This window comes from Pagrus pagrus (genome assembly GCF_965226575.1).
Source record: "Pagrus pagrus genome assembly, chromosome: 19".
NCBI classification, from domain to species: Eukaryota; Metazoa; Chordata; class Actinopteri; order Spariformes; family Sparidae; genus Pagrus; species Pagrus pagrus.
Window position 1 is genome coordinate 26,431,516 of NC_140203.1, and position 18,434 is coordinate 26,449,949.

At 40.6% G+C, this 18,434-nt stretch overlaps 1 protein-coding gene across 1 annotated transcript in view; it reads right to left on the reverse strand.

The window, feature by feature from the left end:
- sptlc1 (serine palmitoyltransferase, long chain base subunit 1) overlaps positions 1–18,434 on the reverse strand; it is a 38,836-nt gene that overhangs the window by 3,471 nt on the left and 16,931 nt on the right. The window contains exons 9-12 of the mRNA XM_084339716.1: positions 15,249–15,356; positions 13,851–13,946; positions 3,511–3,607; positions 3,249–3,303 (exon numbers count right to left, since the gene is read on the reverse strand). Coding sequence (XP_084195842.1) covers positions 3,249–3,303; positions 3,511–3,607; positions 13,851–13,946; positions 15,249–15,356 — 356 coding nt within the window. The remainder of the gene's footprint in view (positions 1–3,248; positions 3,304–3,510; positions 3,608–13,850; positions 13,947–15,248; positions 15,357–18,434) is intronic.

Genomic DNA, 18,434 nt, shown 5'->3' on the forward strand with positions numbered 1-18,434 from the left:
TGGTATAAAGGAGATCTTCGCCATCACCCGTCAGAACAACCTTGACTCTGAAATAAATCAAAGTGGCAGGGAGATAGTGCATCTCTGTCAGGCCCTGTACATAGTTAATGGTATGTTCAGAGGGGACTCTTTAGGGAGATTCACATACTCCTCAGCTCTTGGGTCTAGTGTAGTAGACTATGCAATCACTGACATGGACCCCTCCACTGTCAGACAGCAATCAGACCACAACCAAATAAATGTGTTCTTTAAACTCTCAGATCAAATGAGTGACACAAAAAGGGAACCCAGCAAGCTGTTTCAATTAAATCCTACTTACTCATCATGGCCTTAAACTCACCTGATCTGATAAATGACATATCAATATATGACCAAAACCAAGATGTCTCTACCAGAGATGGTGTAAACAAGGCCATTGATGATATCAATATGATATTTCATAAGGCAGCTATTAAAGCTGACCTTATAAAACAAAAATGGAAGCCTGTTAAAAGGCAAAACGCTGACAAATGGTTTGATCAAGAATGCAAGACCATCAGAAAAGACCTGAGAAAAATAGCAAATGAAAAACATCGCCAACCAAACAACCCAGCCTTACTCATTAGATACAATGACATTTTAATGAAATATAAATGTACAATTAGGAATACTAGATTTCCTTGAGGAACAGTCCATCTTGAGTAAAAGTCAAAACACCGCACCACCGACCATGTATATACCCTTCACACTTTAATTAACAAACATGTACACCAAACAAAACATGGTAAGATATTCACTTGTTTCATTGATTTCAAGAAAGCTTTCGACTCTATTTGGCATGAAGGGCTCTATTACAGGCTTCTACACTGTGGTATAGGGGGCAAAATGTACCATCTGGTTAAATCAATGTATTTGGAAAATATGTGTGCTGTCTCTGTTTTATGCTGATGACCTTGTTCTACTGTCTCCTACTGAACAAGGACTACAGCAACACCTGGACATAGTAGAAAAGTACTGTCAGAACTGGGCCCTGGCAGTAAATATGAAGAAAACTAATGTCATGATTTTTCAAAACGCCCCAGATGTCAGGAGAACAAACACCAATTTACCATAAATAATCATATCATTGAACATAGCATGAGTTATACCTACCTTGGTATAACCATTACAGCATCAGGGAGTTTCAACATGGCAGTGAATGCACTAAAAGAAAAAGTTCAAAGAGCCCTACATGCAATTAAGAGAAAATGTTATAATTTCCAAATTCCAGTCAAAATCTGGCTTAAAATATTTGATAGTGTCATCCAGCCCATTGCGCTGTACGGTAGTGAAGTCTGGGGTCCACTCAGTCATCAGAGCTATACCCGCTGGGACAGGAGGTGTCACGATTCTCCAAATCCTCGATTCGATTTTAACGTGACGATGCGATTCGATTCTTGAGTGCTTTTTTTCTTTCTTTTAGCACAGATGCCATTTTTAGACTTGTCTAGTCTAGGATCATTGGTTTTATGTCATGATAACTCTTTTAATTTTTTAAATTCTTATTCCAAAAGATGGTATACATGGTGTCATGAGTAATATAATCTCCATTATTTGTTTGCAATTTACCACACTAAGGACTTACTGTCAAATTTAAATAATTTATTAACAATATAAATGTAACAATAACTTGTGTCACCAGTCAATTGGAAACTAACTGTAAACAAAAGAAGAGAAGTCTTTAGAGGGTACCTGCTTTCCTTCACATTATCATACATGGAGGGCCTTTGTGGTAAGATGTGACCTGCTTGGCATTTCGTAGCGTGGTTCCAGTACGCTAATTAAATGCTTAAATCCAGGGTTTTCCACCACTGAATAAGGTTGCATGTCTGATGCTACAAATACCTCTATAGCACTAGTTATTGCTTTAGCACAAGTTGAATTTTGTGGAAGTTTAGCTCTAAATGAGTATGGAAGAGTTGCCTGTGTTAACGGTGTAGTTTTCTCGGTTAGGTGTAATTCTCTGTGATGCCTGCGGAGATGTCCAGCCATATTTGCCATGTAACCTGTGGATGTGTATGCCACATGCGCATAGGATAGCTTACAAACTGTGGTTTTCTTGTTGACAATACGAACGTTGGTGACATAACTCACCGTGAACGCAAAATATTTCCACACCAGTGATTTTAGAGAAGCAGGAGGGGGTCTGAGTTCTTGTGATATGTCTCCTATATCAGCAGCTGCCATGGTGTCTTTTAATTGGCTACAGCTTCAGGTTAGAGGAGGTAACGTTAACTCGCTGCACTACAACATACTGTGTGTGTTTTTTTTCCCCTCTTGACATGCCTGCCAGACGAGATACTCGGGGCGTGGCTAAATCCTCGATTCCACCTTCGATTTCGAAGGTCGAGATCGTGACGTAATTTCGATCAATATCCTACTTACAATCGAGGTCTTTACAACCCTAATGAATAGATTTCCATTATACCGTGTATCCCTTTTCTACACATACATATTTTCAGTCTGGTTTTCTTAAAGCTCCTCTCTTTATTGTTGTATTTTGGCATTTTGCACTTGAAAAATGTTGGTTAAACTGAACAAATGGTGATTTGTTCCCACAGTTTAATTAAACTATGGCATCAAAAAGTCAAGCTACTGAGGGGATTAGACTAGGTGACATTCAAAATTATTGAAGATTATATATCCTGTGATACGAATCAAAGCTACACCTGTGATACGAATCAAAACTACACCTTAACACATAAAAAGTACAGATAAAAGAACTGTTAACGTCAGAGATTATCAATATGAAGGCATTTAATAATTTAGCCCCGGGCCTGTTTAACACTGGGTTTCAGTACCTATCCCTAGGTACTATCACAATTAAGCCTAGTTTCCACCAAGCAGTCCAATTCAGTTCATGACGGAATAATGGCGCAATATTCCAGCCTTGAAAAGGCAGTGTGAATGGGGCTACAGTTTCTTGCAGTGGCCAATCTGTAAATCTGGCCCAGTGCCTGTTGGTTTGAATTTTTATACCCTTCTCCCATATTGCACCTCTAAATAAGTTCTAAAACAACCACTTTTCGGTGATGTCACTGTACTCACCTTTTGCTGTCAATTGGTAAATAACGAAATTGTACTGTCTAACAATCCTTAGGAAAGACTCCCCTTAGTCTTAGTTTCACCAGCAACAGACACATCTAAACTTTTAGATACATTCACACATATAAAAAGTCTTTATTCAACCCACATTAATAGACAAAACACTGAAAAAAAACTTAACTTACCCCTGTAAAGCCTTGTAAACATGTTCGCACTTTTCCCTCAGAACAGTGAAAATATCTGCAAAACCAGTGAAGATAGATGGATGATTGGGAACATATGATATGAGAACTGCTTCATGCTCAAACAAACTTGTACTAGTGTGAATTCTCTCCGCTCTCTCCAATAACAGCTTGTCTAAAATATAGATCTCTATACAGTTGAGGTAAATACATGCTCCTGAGAAGTGAAGGTGCAGAGAGAAGAAAGATGCTAAACAGTCAATACCTGGATCCTCCTCCATGATGTTGAGGGCCTCAATGGCAGCAGCAGCCAGCATGGGAGGCAAAGATGCTGAGAAACAGTATCCCTGGCCTGACAGACGCTACAAAACACAGAAGAGACTTATCTTACTCTTTACGGAATCACAGTGACTGTCATTAGGATTATTATTTTGACAGAGATCAGGAAAAAAAAACAACTCCTATAAAATAATTTAAAATAAAATAATTAAATAGAGCCAAACTGGTAACATTTTGCATTAAATAATATTAGTTAATGCAAGAACAAATAGGATGAGTGACCCAGGACTACCCATCTCCATGCAACGATACCAAAAACTCCATAATACGATACCATAAGTAGTCCACGATACGGTATTTATTGCGATATTAAAAAAACAAAGAAAAAGATGATTCGAACAATGTCCTTTTATGAATAAATCTGATGAGTACAGCATGTATTACTCATATAAAATTTGTTTTTACTCTTTACTTGAGGTACTACGGAGCCCCTAAAGGGACATGGGGGGGAAAACAAACTTAAACGTTTCACGTGCTCACGAGAAATTACCTGGTGCTCACCAGAAACGTTTAAGTTTTTTTTCCTTCACGTGCCCAAATTATGTGCGACTATCAGTGGTATCCCTCAGTCTGGGATATCGTTTGAAAATGGAAGTTTGATATGTGAACACGATTTATTTATTGAAGTGTAGTTACATGAACTCAGCCTGCATCATGATCAGGACTCACAATGAGGATATGGAGTGTGAGGATTGTGTGAGAGCTGTCACTAACTTTATTTACAGTCTTTCTTAAATCATACAATCCATATACACAGGTGGTGAGGATGATCCAGATGAGCTTACTGGAGATGGAAGAGTGTGCGGCAGAGACTGTGCTGTCTCCAGTGCGCTCTGTGCGCTGCTCTGTGCGGCAGAGTGCACCTGACAGTCGTGAGCGTTTTCATAAACCTCGTATTTGTAATAGCCTTGTATTTGCGCTTGTAGTGAAGTGTAATAATTATTCCATAAACACCTTTCAACAGAAAAATATCAGTCAACACAAATGTTAAATCAATATTTCCACACTGAGCACTGTGCCATTATCACATTCCCTGTCCTGGAGCGCAGAGGAGAGGGCCGGACTCTTTGGTAACTAAATGATCCAGTAATCATAATCGATGGTAGAAATCCAAGATTAAATCAAAAAGCATTAAAGAATGAATAGCCTACTGTTCATGTTTCACCAAATACATGTTTTCATGTAGTTTGTGTGTGAAATCGCTGCAGGGGACATGACTGTCAGGTGGACTCGGTGCAGTCTGCCACACAGAGCGCACTGGAGACAGTGCACAGAGTGTGCTGGAGACTGCCTTCAGCGTAACTGCACTTCACGAAAGAGAAAGTATCTCGTGAGCACGAGAAACGTTTAAATTTTTTTTTTTTTGCCCATGTCCCTTTAGGGGCTCCGTAAGGTACTTCTGTTTTCTTTCAATAATAAAATAAAAGTTGCCTGCCATGACCGAAGAATGAGCAAAAAGTGAATTGCCTATGGCAATGAATGACTGGACTATGTCCCGTATATATACACAATTGCAAAATAATACAGCAGCCAGTAGCCAAAAGCAATCCCTCCCTTCCTGTGGTTGTACAGCGTGACTACCAGAGCAGCCAGGGGGCTGTGGCACAGGAGGACAGCTGAGAAATGCACTTGGCCGTGGGTCCAACCTATCCATCCCTCTTGTTGTCCAGCAGACGAAAACGAAAATCTAGTATAAACTGTATATTCAGTTGTTGTCTTGTGCTAATGGGTTGACATATTTTTCTTGCGGTACATTTGTAAAAACAAACAGCCAGTGGCAGAGCTGACACAGCAGATTGTGAGCCGTAATTTCCCCACCAGTAAACACAGGATAGGTGTGCCGGCATGAAGAGGTCAGAATGTTTCCCCGCAAAACTACAGCTCAAAGCAGCACTGTGTGAGTTAACAGTCACAATCAAACATAGTGACCACAACCAACAAAGCCAACCAATCAAAGGCTTAGTAGGGCAGGTCTTATGAGAACTAAAGGATAAAACAATGTAAACTTAAGGATCAATAAAGGAACTTTATAACTAAGATCTTATCTTATCTTAATGGGGGACCCATAATAACAGTAGGCTGTCTTCTTGTGCCATCTGCTGTTCAAACAGTTCCATGACAATGACAAGGTAAAGACATGATAAAGAAAACACAACAGACACATCACTGAGTGGAATGGACTGAACTGAACTGTTGTGGGGTGAGGAAAACAGACGCTTTTCCAAGTGGATTGAACTCAACTCAAAACAGAACTCAAACAACATCATTATTGCTTTGCTTGCTTTAGGTAATATACCTCTTGAAAATTTAAATCTATCGAACCAATAACAACGTTTACAACACTGGGTGAAAAAAACTCCAAACTAGTAGATGTCACTGAGAGAATAAAATACATTTCCTTGAGCAAATGTCCGGAACATCATAATGTCTAACTTTATGTATATTTATAAATATGTTATTATAAGCTTTATAATTCAGTAAAAAAACATTTCATTGCCTGCGTTCTTAGTTTGGAGTGGGTAATTTTTCCTCAAAACATGCTATTTGCTTAGACCAGTAGTGGCACTTCAAGTTCACACTGCCACTTTTAATAATCGCCATGGTCTCAGATATGAGTCATACTGATTAAAAGTATATTCTTGATTAAAAGCTGTTTTCTCTGTCAATTTTCCTGTTCTGTTGTCACGTCCCAGCTCTCATCTGTCATAGTGTCTGTCTGACTTGAATCAATCAATCTAAATCAATCTTCTTCTTTGCATAGCGCCAATTCACAGCAAGAGTAGGGTCTAGACCATATTCTTATTTTACAGAGACCCAACATTTCTCTCATGAGCAAGCACTTGGCAACGGTGGCGAGAAAAAAAGCTGCCTTTTAATAGGCAGAAACCTCGAACAGAGCCAGACTCAATGGTGGGCGGCCATCTGCCGAGACCCATTGGATTGAGAGAGAAAGAGAGAGAGAGGGACAGAGACAGACAGAGAGAGAATTACAGAAGCAACAACAGTAGTAACAGCTTTAATAATTGAAATATGAATATTAATAATACTGATAGCTGTAAAATAATTGTTATAACACAGTTGCGACTTGCAATTTGCTTTTTAATTTAAAATGATTTGATGGAGCTATTCTATTTCTATGTTTGTTATTTGTTTGACCCGACTCTGACTGGCATAAAACCAATGATCTGTTGATCATTAAAAATCAAGACTCGACTGTCTAAAAATAGTATTCCCTTCAGTGCTGGAAATTTAAAAAAAAAAAATCAAAAACCAAATTAAATGACCTTAAAATTAAAAATAATGTTTTGCGTTTGTCTTTACACATTGGATTTACCTTGCTCTGAGTAAACTGAGGCTCAGACCATTAATGCACCAGAATCTGCATTACTGATTGGGCAGCTAGAAACTGATTTTAAGATATTAACAGCAACATTTCTTGGCTTAAAGATCAGTCTAGTTGCAGAGTTTTGGCGTGCTGTTAACCCACTAGTGCTGGAGATGTGTCTGACGCTTTACTTTAGCACATCAGCTACATTTCTTGGCTCTCAGATCGGCCTGAGGAAGTGGCGGAGCTTTGGCCTGCTGTGATTCCCACTTGACAGCAGGACACTGGACTAGTGGAGGAGACGTGCCTGGCGCTTTGTCCACATGATAATCGGTGGCTCTCAGACAAGCTTTCATATCATTCATGAGCAAAATCTTGCTTGGGCAACTGCAAGAAAATCTTAAAGTAACTCTGACTGGATTCATTCTAGGTATCTAAGAAACAAACCTATTCGCCTAATATGTAAAGCTAAATCAGGTTTTTATGTTAAAGAAATGTGTGACAGCTTAGATAACCCTTCAAAATTTTGGAAGGTCTTTAAGTCAATGTCTTCAGGCTCCAGAATTAGCTTGATTCCACATTCATTAAAGTTGGAAAATGAAATTATTAGAGACAAAGTCTCTATGTATTTTATACCTTCTGCTTTATTGTTTACAAAATGTATTCAAGGTTTTTTCTGTCAAAGGAAAAATGTCTTTTGATTTTGAGCTTCCTCATATAGAAATAAATGAAGTATATGACGCTCTTAAAAGGATAACATCCCAGAAATCAGCTGCTCCTGATGGTTTAGACCCCCTTTCTTACAGACTGACTATAGAAAATGGGATTATACTTGGTGTGTGGAAGGCAGCACGTCACTTATTTATTGGAGGGTGGAGATCTATCAAATCCCAATGATTATAGGCCCATATCTAAACTTTCAGTATTGGCTAGGGTGTTAGAAGGGCCTTTACATAATCAATTAAAGGAATCTTATAAAACACAGTACTGACACTGCTACTATGAAGGTCTTAAATGACAACATAAATGCAACCAGCTCTAAAGAATACTGTGGTGCATTTTTCTTAGACCTATCAAAGGCTTTTGACCTGAATCTACAAAATGATTTCCCCCTGGTGTCCATAGTGGGTCCTATTTTATTTACAATTCATATAAATAATTTGTGTTGTGATGTTGACGACATCAAATTTCGTTTTTATGAAGATGACACCATTATGTACAGCATAGTTAGTTCTGCCTCGTTAGCGAGTCCAATAGATTACTTTCAATCTGCCTTCAATCTTGTTCAGAAGAATATCTGTAAATTGAGACTTGTACTCAATGCTGACCAAACTAAAATTATGTGCTGCTCAATGTCGAACAATACAGACGATGGTGCCTATCAGGTTTTAACTTTAAATGATAAGGTGATTGAAAGAGTCTCAATTTACAGATACCTGAGTTTTTTCCTCGAAGAAAACCTGTCTTTAAAAAATCACATTGAGTGTCTTGAAAAAAAAGTCAGGGTGAAGTTTGGTTTCTATTATAGAAACCAATTTTTTTTCTTTTAGAACTAGGGGAAGAAAAATTCAAGTGACATTTGGACATACGGTAACATTCTATACATGGATGCAAATTTATCTTCTTTGAAAATGTTGGATTCAGTGTATCATGCTGCATTGAGATTTGTCTCAAATTATGTGTGCCATTCCTCAAACACACACTGTTTTTGGTCAAAGTGTTTTTTAAGTTTTTGCACCTTCATCCTGGTGTGAGTTACAGGAATGCATTAACCATGATTACCTGATGAATATGGAAGATTATAGGAATAGGATTATGGGCTATTTGAGAACTGAACATGCCTTGTTATCTAACACTTGTAAAGTCATTGTCTCCACGTAATTTGCTCATTGTTTTAAATCAATTGCTCAATTGCAATTGTTGTTGTGAGTTCCTTTTTGTGAAACTTTTATGCTGTTGTTGTTGCCAGGACTCCCTAGTAAAGGTGATTCTGAATCTGGTTCCTGGTACAATAAAGGTCAGATAAAATAGATATATAAATCTGAAGAGATTCGGAGAATCATGACACCTAACAAGAATGCTGAATAAGCATTACAGGATATCAATTCATCATGGCAACCATCTGTTAGTGATCCTACAGCACTGTTCTCCCATTCTGGAATCATTTTTCATCAACTGTAAACCATTCTACTCCCCCCATAAGTTCGCTTCATTCATTCTGGGTGGTGTGTATATTCCACCGCAGGCCAACGTGCAGGACATGCAGTGCGTGCTCGATGACCAGATACTGTGCGTGGAGCGGACATACCCGGACTCTTCAGTTATTGTCCTTGGTGACTTTAACAAAGGACACCTCAACCACGAACTTCCCAAATACAAACAGTTTATTAAATGTCCGACCAGAGAGAGGAATGTTTTGGGTCACTGTTACACCAGTCAGCAGTGTTTATCATGCCATCCCCGCGCTGCACTGGGCCACTCTGACCACATCATGGTCCATCCGATTCCTGCATATAGGCAGAAATTAAAGGTCTGCAAACGTGTTGTGAGGACATCTAAGAGGTGGACCAGCAAGACTGTGGAGGATCTTCTGAACTGTACTGACTGGGATGCTTTCAGGTCTGCTACAAACAGTCCGGAGTACACAGAGGCTGTGACGTCATTCATCAGCTTCTGTGAGGACTGATGGCTCATGCATCAGTGTGAGTTACAACAATGACAAGCCCTGGTTCACAGCCAAACTCAGACAGTCAAGGCTGAAGAAGGAGGAAGCATTTAGGAGTGGAGACAGGGACAGTTTTAAAGAGTCGAAGCACAAGTTTAGCAAGGCAGTGAGAGAAGCTCAACTACAGTACACTGAGAAACTCCAACATCACTTCTCATCCAATGACTGCTGCTACTGTCTGGAGTGGGCTCAAGAAGATTACAAACTATAAACCTAAAGCCCCCCACTCCATAAATGACCTGCACCTGGCCACCGAACTGAATGAGTTCTACTGTCAATTTGAAAGACAATGGGGGGGACCTGACACCATCCCCCATGACACACTTCATGAGGTTTTGAGACCGCAGCCTCCTGCCAGAGGGGAGAGTCTCAAAAAGTTTGTGTTTGGGACTGGAGGGGTTGGCAGCTATCTTACCTGCACGTCTCAGGGTCCTTGAGGCACGCCTCAAGCCTCACGCCTCCTTGAGGCATGCCTCAAGGATCCTGAGAGGGGGTCCTGGAGGGGTGTCAGATTGCAGCCGATCACCTTCCTAGCAGATGAAATGATACGCTGCTGTCTGTTGTATCATCACTATATTTCTTTTAAAAACACTCTAGTTTGCAACTTGGACTCGAGTTGCACTTAAGTTGCACACTCAGAGACTTGAGACTTCCCCTCAAAAGACTTGAGACTAAACTCGGACTCGAGATTTGAGACTCCTGAATAATTTTTTTTTTTGTAATGAAGGAATGACGAACAAGTTGAAAAGAGATTACTATTTTAAAAAGCATAAAATGGAGAAAAATGTGTAAAAGTGACAGAAATATAACAAAGGAGCTGAATGTTTTGACATTTGAAGAGAGTGGAAGAGAGGAAGAGGAGGAAGATAAAGAGAAGAGGTAAATGTTGTAGTTGTATAGGCTGTAGTAGAGGTAGTAGTAGTAGTATCAACAGTAGTCGCAGTAGTAGTAATAGAAGTAGTATTAGTAGAGGGAACTGTCGACGTTGAGTAGGCTGTAGTAGTGGTAGCAGTAGTAGTAGTAGTAGTAGTAGTAGTAATATTAGTAGCAGTAGTAGTAGTAGCAGTACTACCAGTAGTAGTAATATGAGTGTTAGTAGAGGCAGCAGTTGTAGTTGTTAAGGCTGTAGTAGTAGATTTAGTAGTAGTAATATTAACACTACTAGTAGTAGTAGTTGTAGTAGCCTAGTAGTCTTAGTAGTATTGGTAATAGTAGTAGTAGTAGTAGTAGTAAAGGCCATAGTAGTCTTACTAAAGGCTATAGGACTGTTCAGGAGGACTGCCAACAAAGCATAAATGGCACTTGCTTTGTCACTGAGCTCAGTTAAATTGATAGAAACAGTAGTTACATTATGAGTGACAGGAGAATTAGCTGTGAATATAAAATACAGTATATCAAAAAAACTGTAAAGGAGCTAAAAAAGCATAAACTAAAACTGTAATATTTCAAAAACCATAAAAGATTTTAAAAAGTTGAATACATGTCTAATAGTTTGAATTTTTGTTTCCAGGTTAAAGTTTAAACATCATTTGTAGCTTGAACTTTGTTGATGCAGTAGTACTTCAAAGTGGGTTGGGTTTGAAGAGGATTTGAAGATTTCGCCTTTTTTGTTGAATAAGCTTAATATATTAATACAATATTTAATATAAAATGTAGAAAAGTGAAAAGTCATAGCATAAATGTACTTGTACACATTTTGACATTTGAATGGTTTCTGTAGCACAAAGTATGAAGGAGTGGAAAGTTGACAGAAGACGGAATAATAGTAACAAAAAGACTCAGAACAACTACAGAAGGCAAGTCTTGAAGTACCTGCGGTTGAGAATGCTGGTAGTTGACTGGTAGTTATGCTGGCCATAAAACTTTGAAGATTGCCAAGAATAAAACAAAAAAAGTGGCTTATTTTAAGGTTTTATGAAAGGATGATGCTAAATGCACTTTGCTGGCTGTAAAAACTTTGAATAATGCCAAAAAAATCTGAAAAATGTAGAATATTTTGAGGGTTGTTAAAAAGCTGATGCAAAATGTGCAATGCTGGCTCTAAAAATTGTTATAAGGCCAATAATGTATGAATAATGTGGAATATATAAGGGTTTGCTGAAAATCTAAAGCTAAACTGAACTGGTGGCTTTAAAATACTGTATTTGAAGTATGTACAGCCATAGTAGTGGGGTGAGAATGAAGGATTCAAAATACACTATACAGTGTGTGCAGATCTGCAGCTTGAATTTGTGTCAAGAAGCAGCGGATGGAGTATGTAGAGGTGTTACGGTGACAATGAGTACAACTCTCTGAATGGGGATGAAAAGTTAAAATAAATCTCATAATGTATGTAATGTGTGTGTGTGTGCGTGTGCTTACGCCCACATAACTGTTTAATTCCTCGCTCTGAGTGTGGCATTATTGCTCTGTATATATGTACATTTCTTGTGTTTTTGCTTTGTTTTTGTTGATATTGATAATGGCCGCGTTTCCCAGATTCGATCGTTCTTAAGGACTTAAGAAGGCTCTTAAGAAGGGTTCGGCTAAGAAGGAGCGCTAAGATGCGGGTGTTTCCCAGATGCGTTCTTAACTGCCTTCTTAGGAGAACCTTAAGATCAAGCCAAAGAAGCTTCTGAAGAAGCTCTTAATGGGAGCTGTCCACCGCGCTGCTGCTGTGCTGAATCAATCGATGCCAGGCAGATCGATCACCCACCTCTTTATCAGCGCATAAGTGCGTGTGTGTGTGCGCGCGCTGTCAGACCGGGCTGTCCAGGCAAAGAGATCCAACGGCCGTTGGATCTCCGCACGGGGCAGCCGGTATTTCCCCTGGACAGCCCGGTCTGACAGCACGTCCAGAGGGGAGAAGTGCTGACGCACGTATGCATTTATGTAAACCATCTGGCTTCGCGCACGGCGACGCTGTTGGTTCGCAGGGAGAATGTGCTGTATTGCAGCCATGGTTTATCACACGCGCGGACTTTGGCAACGCAGAGTAGCAGGGGAAGCCTCTCTGGATGAGGTTCAGCTGAGTTTAATACATCTGTTCCCTTGATATCTGTGAAATGCCACAGGGTTGTTGTTTTTTTTATGTGTAGTACTATAAACTCATATATGCAGATGTTGCGGAAAAGTTAAACGTGTAATTCAATAAAAAGGTTTTTTTTCATCTACCATTTTCTTATTTTTTTTTCTTGCGCCAGTGGTCCGCAGCTATGAGCGCATTTCAACACTGAGCATTGTTTTATTATTTCGCAAAGTGGAGGATATAAATTTCCCTGACGCGCTTGATCACTGAGCATTTGGTCGCTAAGAAGGCTGTTAAGAGTGGGTCAGCTCGATCTTACATTTCCTTCTTAGTGAAAGATCTTCTTAAGCTAAGAGCGACTCTGGGAAACGCATCCTTCTTTCACAGCGTTCTTAAGAGCGCTCCTAAGAAGATCTTAGCACTTAAGAGCTTCTTAACGAATCTGGGAAACGCGGCCATTATTATTTTTATTATTATTATTATTATTATTATTATTATTATTATTTCTACATATTTTGAACTTTAAATGGGAGCAGCTGTAACACAAACAATTTCCCCTAGGGGATAATAAAGTATTTCTGATTCTGATTTTGATTATTGATAGAACGGCGCAATGACAGGAAACGGGATGAGAGAGAGTGGGAATGACACGTAGCAAAGGGCCACAGGCTGGACTCAACCCTGGGCTACTGCAGCGAGGAAAAGGACTCTGTAAATGGGATGCAGGCTCTAGCAACTGAGCTACCTGGACACCCCAGATATTAACATTTTTTCTGTGAAGATTGCTTTTCAATTATGTGCAACAGAATTGGCCACAGATAACAAAAAACCTGCAAACCTACCAAAAGATTAAGACCATCTTAAACATTCAAAACTGCAAAAAACTTACTAACAGAGGACATATTGTCTTTACTTGTCAAAAGCAGTTTGCATGGCTTGCAATCTCATCTAAATGGGCCATTACTAATTTTATTGGTTACACTTGTACTTCGACAAGTATAAATGCCTGGGGACTTTTTTGGTAATACAAGCATTTTAAGGTAGAATCTCTCAGACTAATGTCAAAGCTTTATGTGTAGCAGTGATATAGTGCATTAGCTTGATTACTAATCTAATCATACCTTTGCTCAACCATAATGAGCAGACACCTTTACAGTTATTTATTGAACATGTATCAATAAAGTACATACATACAATACTTGTACTTACCTGATGGTCGATGACAAAGGACCGTCCACAGCAGAAACCTCCAACAGAGGCCACAGCATTCTCCATGTTAGCACTGATCAGGTCAATGTCATCTATCTGGAAGGGGAAGAGATGGTACCATGCTAATATTATACATGGTAAACACATACACAATGGACACAAAATATGTGGAAAATCAATGATAAATGTAAAGTGGATCCCAATGCTTAATTTTGTTTATGGGAAAAGTACATTCAATGAAATATATCTCCCTAGACAACAAGTTAGATTTTTTTCACATTTTCTGAAGAAAATGCATGTGAGAGCTGGAAGCTGCTGGCCTCTGCTGCATCTCCTATTGCATGTGTATGTGTCTGCATATGTATGCTTCAAAATAAAATTCACGCAAGTTTGATCAGCCTGTTTTTTACTTAGATTTTTTGTGTGATTTTTGCACCTGGCCCTCGGTTTTCATTGACTGTTGTTACATCAATGTACATGAGTAAAGATTTTCAACTTGAATAGTTTGTTCATCAAGATCTGATGTTTGATTAAAGTGTTCCCTTAATTTTTTTGAGCAGTGCATATATGCATACACACACATTTACAAGTATAGAAACATGTAATTTCCTGATGTCACTGGGTGGTGCTATGACTGTGACTGAATACTGGCATGTAAATGTCGTCAGGGTGGGTCTGTTATGTGAAGTCTGGGTGCAGATTGGACCACATGCAGTGGAGTTACAGCACTTTCTGTTGACTTTCGCTGCACCGCCATGGCCAAGCCCTTCAATGAAAACTCTCAATCTTCACAATAACCAGGTGATATGGTGGCAGATGATGTCAGAGTTGTTTTTTTATTATGATATCACAAAATTAGGTCAACGTCCCTACTGGACACACAACTCACTATCTCTCCCTCATCTCTTGTCTGCAAAGATTCTGATAAGAAGACACAGTAGAGAGCAGAAGGAATTAGGAAATCTTGTCACTGTAAAATCATGCACAGCATAATGACCCAGAAGAGACCAACTTCTCGCCATGAACCTCCAAAGTAGCCTGGCACGGGTTTTGGAATAGGAAATAACAGACAGTGTGACAATTGCAACGTAGCCTGATAGTTTATTCAAAGCTGCTGCTGTGTAATTTATTTCCTACCTTGAATATTTTTGCCACTAAAAATGTCAGAACAGAAACTCCTGTAACAGACTGTCCTTGATGCTGAATGCTTTCAGCATTCATACCAATTGTAGGTGTCACATGAGCAGTCAGTTATTGATTTGTTCTTTTATAAAATGAATCCAATTTACTTTTTTTCATTTTCATAGCAAAAAAAAGCGTTACTCAGAACATTTAAAAATCAGCTTCTTAACCTTTTACTGTGCCAATATGAGCTTCATTAAAGTTGAGTGTACTCACATTGACTCCATAGTGTTCTGTGACTCCTCTGCCATGTTCTCCCAATACACCAAAAGACATGCTCTCCTCCAGAAAGATCCGCACCTTGTACTTGTACTTCAGATTCACCTGGAGGTTACACAAACACAATCAATGGGCAACAGAGCAGCAACATCTAGAAATATAAAAGCTATGGAATCATGCCAACGTTAGATACATTTTCTGTGTGTCTGATTAATGCAGCAGCAGGTAGGCATCGACAATCTGGTTTACAGTATGTGCTGTGCATCTTTTGCCTTGAACACTTATTGTACAGGGGCTGTTAGACCTCTGTTGAGTTGACATAGGCGGCTGATTGATAACATGGGTAAGGACCTCACCACATGGTTCAAACAATGCAGAGGCCTACTCATAAAAGCAAAAGTTCTTACATGAGGACTTCATGCACTAGCAGAGCCCACAAAAAAAGAGTGCATCTAAAACTCCATCGGCCCAGTAAATCTCACCTAGATGTGAGATCTTTCTAGCTTCACACTCTTGTTTCCCATTGGACAATGACACGCCTGAACACACCTGAGTTCCAGCAGAGTGACCATGACATCACAGAGATTGTAAGTCTGCGGTGCACCACTCCTCCCTACTTTTTTCCACTGTAGCGTGTTGCTGAAGGAAGCCTCTGCCTTCTTTTGTGCAGAAGTTGCTTAAGCGAGCGCCCCCTCTTGAACATTTGGAATTTACTTGACAGGCCACAGTCTTTAGCCTCACTTGATGAGCAACAGACTGTTCGGTGTTTGCTGAACACTTTTGGATCTGGAGGAGTCTGCTGAGCAACCCAGTCACTCCCAGTAACCAGCAGAAATGAAAATTTTCTTCAGGAAGAAACTTATACCCCTGAGCCCCATTTTCTTCACCCAAGACCACTCAGCTCTTCCCCCTACAAAGTTATGTGAGGACAGCCACTGTCAACCCCATGACAGGACACTACAATGGCCAACACCATTCAGCCAAGACAAGGAAACAAACTGGAATAGTAAGGCAAACAGACGCATGCTAGTTGCCAAAAGTGTGACTCCAAGTAAGAGGCATAATGTCTGGGCAGGTACTAGATATTACATGTATAGAAATCCTCTGTCCTGAAAACTAATCCTAATGAGTTTAAAGAACCACTAAGTCCTATTTGTTTGCTGCTGAATACTGTTAAGTATTTCAGATTGCTGCTTGCTTTTGATTGTGCTCATCATGAGCTGATTTGCGCTTTGCTACTTTGTAGACTGACTGTATCAGTTCTGCTGCCGTGTGAGTGCGTGGTAGCACACACACCAAATTTTGAAAAGCAGGTTTGAGATTTGTTATTTAAGGCGTGGTAAGTAGACAGGCATTGTCCACCTGTTGTCTTGTTCAAGTCTTGCGGTCACCTCCATTGAGCAGCCCTTGGCATGACGTACCCAATGACGTGCCCATGTCTGCCACGTTCAACCACAAGTTCTGCCATATTGGCTTTGTACTTTTTACAACATACAGAACAGCTGACGCATATAAATTCTTCAGTGTATACATATTATGGTGTTGGCCATTGGTGTTTCTAATATTTGCTATATAGACCTACTTCACACTACTACTACTACTATTTCACTACATCAAGTCCAATCAGGTTCTGATGCACTGCTCTGTGGCGACCTGCAGTGTTTTTCATGGGGGCGTCTCTTGTCCCTTTTTGACGCTTTGTGTTTTATATATATATTTTTCCTGCTGTTTTTTAATGTTGGATTACTAATTGCTTGATGCAGCCATGGCTTCGTCTACATAGACTTACTTATTGGACTTCATCTGTTGATTTTATGTATCTATTTTATAGTGGAGGAAATAATAATTTGATCCCTCACTGATTTTGTAAGTTTGCCCACTGACAAAGAAATGAAAGATCTATAATTTAATGGTAGGTTTATTTTAACAGCGAGAGACAGAATATCATAAAAAGAAAATCCAGAAAATCACATTAAATATCCATCCATCCATCCATCCATTATCTTCCGCTTTGTCCGGGGTCGGGTCGCGATGGCAGCAGGCTCAGTAGGGAGCTCCAGACCTCCTTCTCCCCAGCGACACTTTCCAGCTCCTCCGGGAGGATCCCGAGGCGTCCCCAGGCCAGATGAGATATGTAATCTCTCCAGCGGGTTCTGGGTCTGCCTTGGGGTCTCCTCCCAGTTGGACGTGCCAGGAAAACCTCCATGGGGAGGTGCCCAGGAGGCATCCTGATCAGATGCCCGAACCACCTCAACTGGCTCCTCTCGACGCGAAGGAGCAGCAGCTCTACTCCGAGCTCCCTCCGAATGTCTGAGCTCCTCACCCTATCCATAAGGCTGAGCCCAGCCACCCTACGGAGGAAACTAATTTCAGCCGCTTGTATCCACGATCTTGCTCTTTTGGTCTCTACCCACTGCTCGTGGCCATAGGTGAGGGTTGGAACATAGATGGACCGGTAAATCGAGAGCTTCGCCTTGCGCTCAACTCCCTCTTCACCACGACGGCCCGTTACAACGCCCGGTACAATGTCCGCAATACTGCAGACGCTGCACCAAGCCGTCTGTCCACCTCATGGGGGCAATCCACCATTTTCCGGCAGAGAACCATGGCCTCAGACTAAGAGGTGCTGACCCTCGTCCCAACCGCTTCACGCTCGGCTGCGAACCGCCCATATGCTGGAGGTCACGGGCTGAGGAAGCCAACAGAACCACGTCATCCGCAAAATGCAAAGATGCAATTCTGAGGTTGCGCCTTGAGATCCCGTCCATGAATATCACAAAACAGGATCGGAGACAAGGGGCAGCCCTGGCGGAGTCCAACACCCACTGAAAACGTATTCGACTTTGTGCCGAGTATACGGATACAACTCTCACTTTGGTCGTACAGGGACTGGATAGCTCGTACCAACAGCCCCGGTATACTCCCTCAGTACCCCCCACAGTACTCCCCGGGGGACCCAGCCATAGGCCTTCTCCAAGTCTGCAAAACACATGAAGACTGGATGGGCAAACTCCCATGACCCCCCCAGCAAGCCCCCTTTTTGAAAATGGGGACCACCACCCCGGTCTGCCACTCCAGAGGTACCGTCCCTGACCTCCACGCGACACTGAAAAGACGTGTCAGCCATGACAGCCCAACAATGTCTCTCGGGGCGAATCTCATCCACCCCTGGCGCCTTGCCAC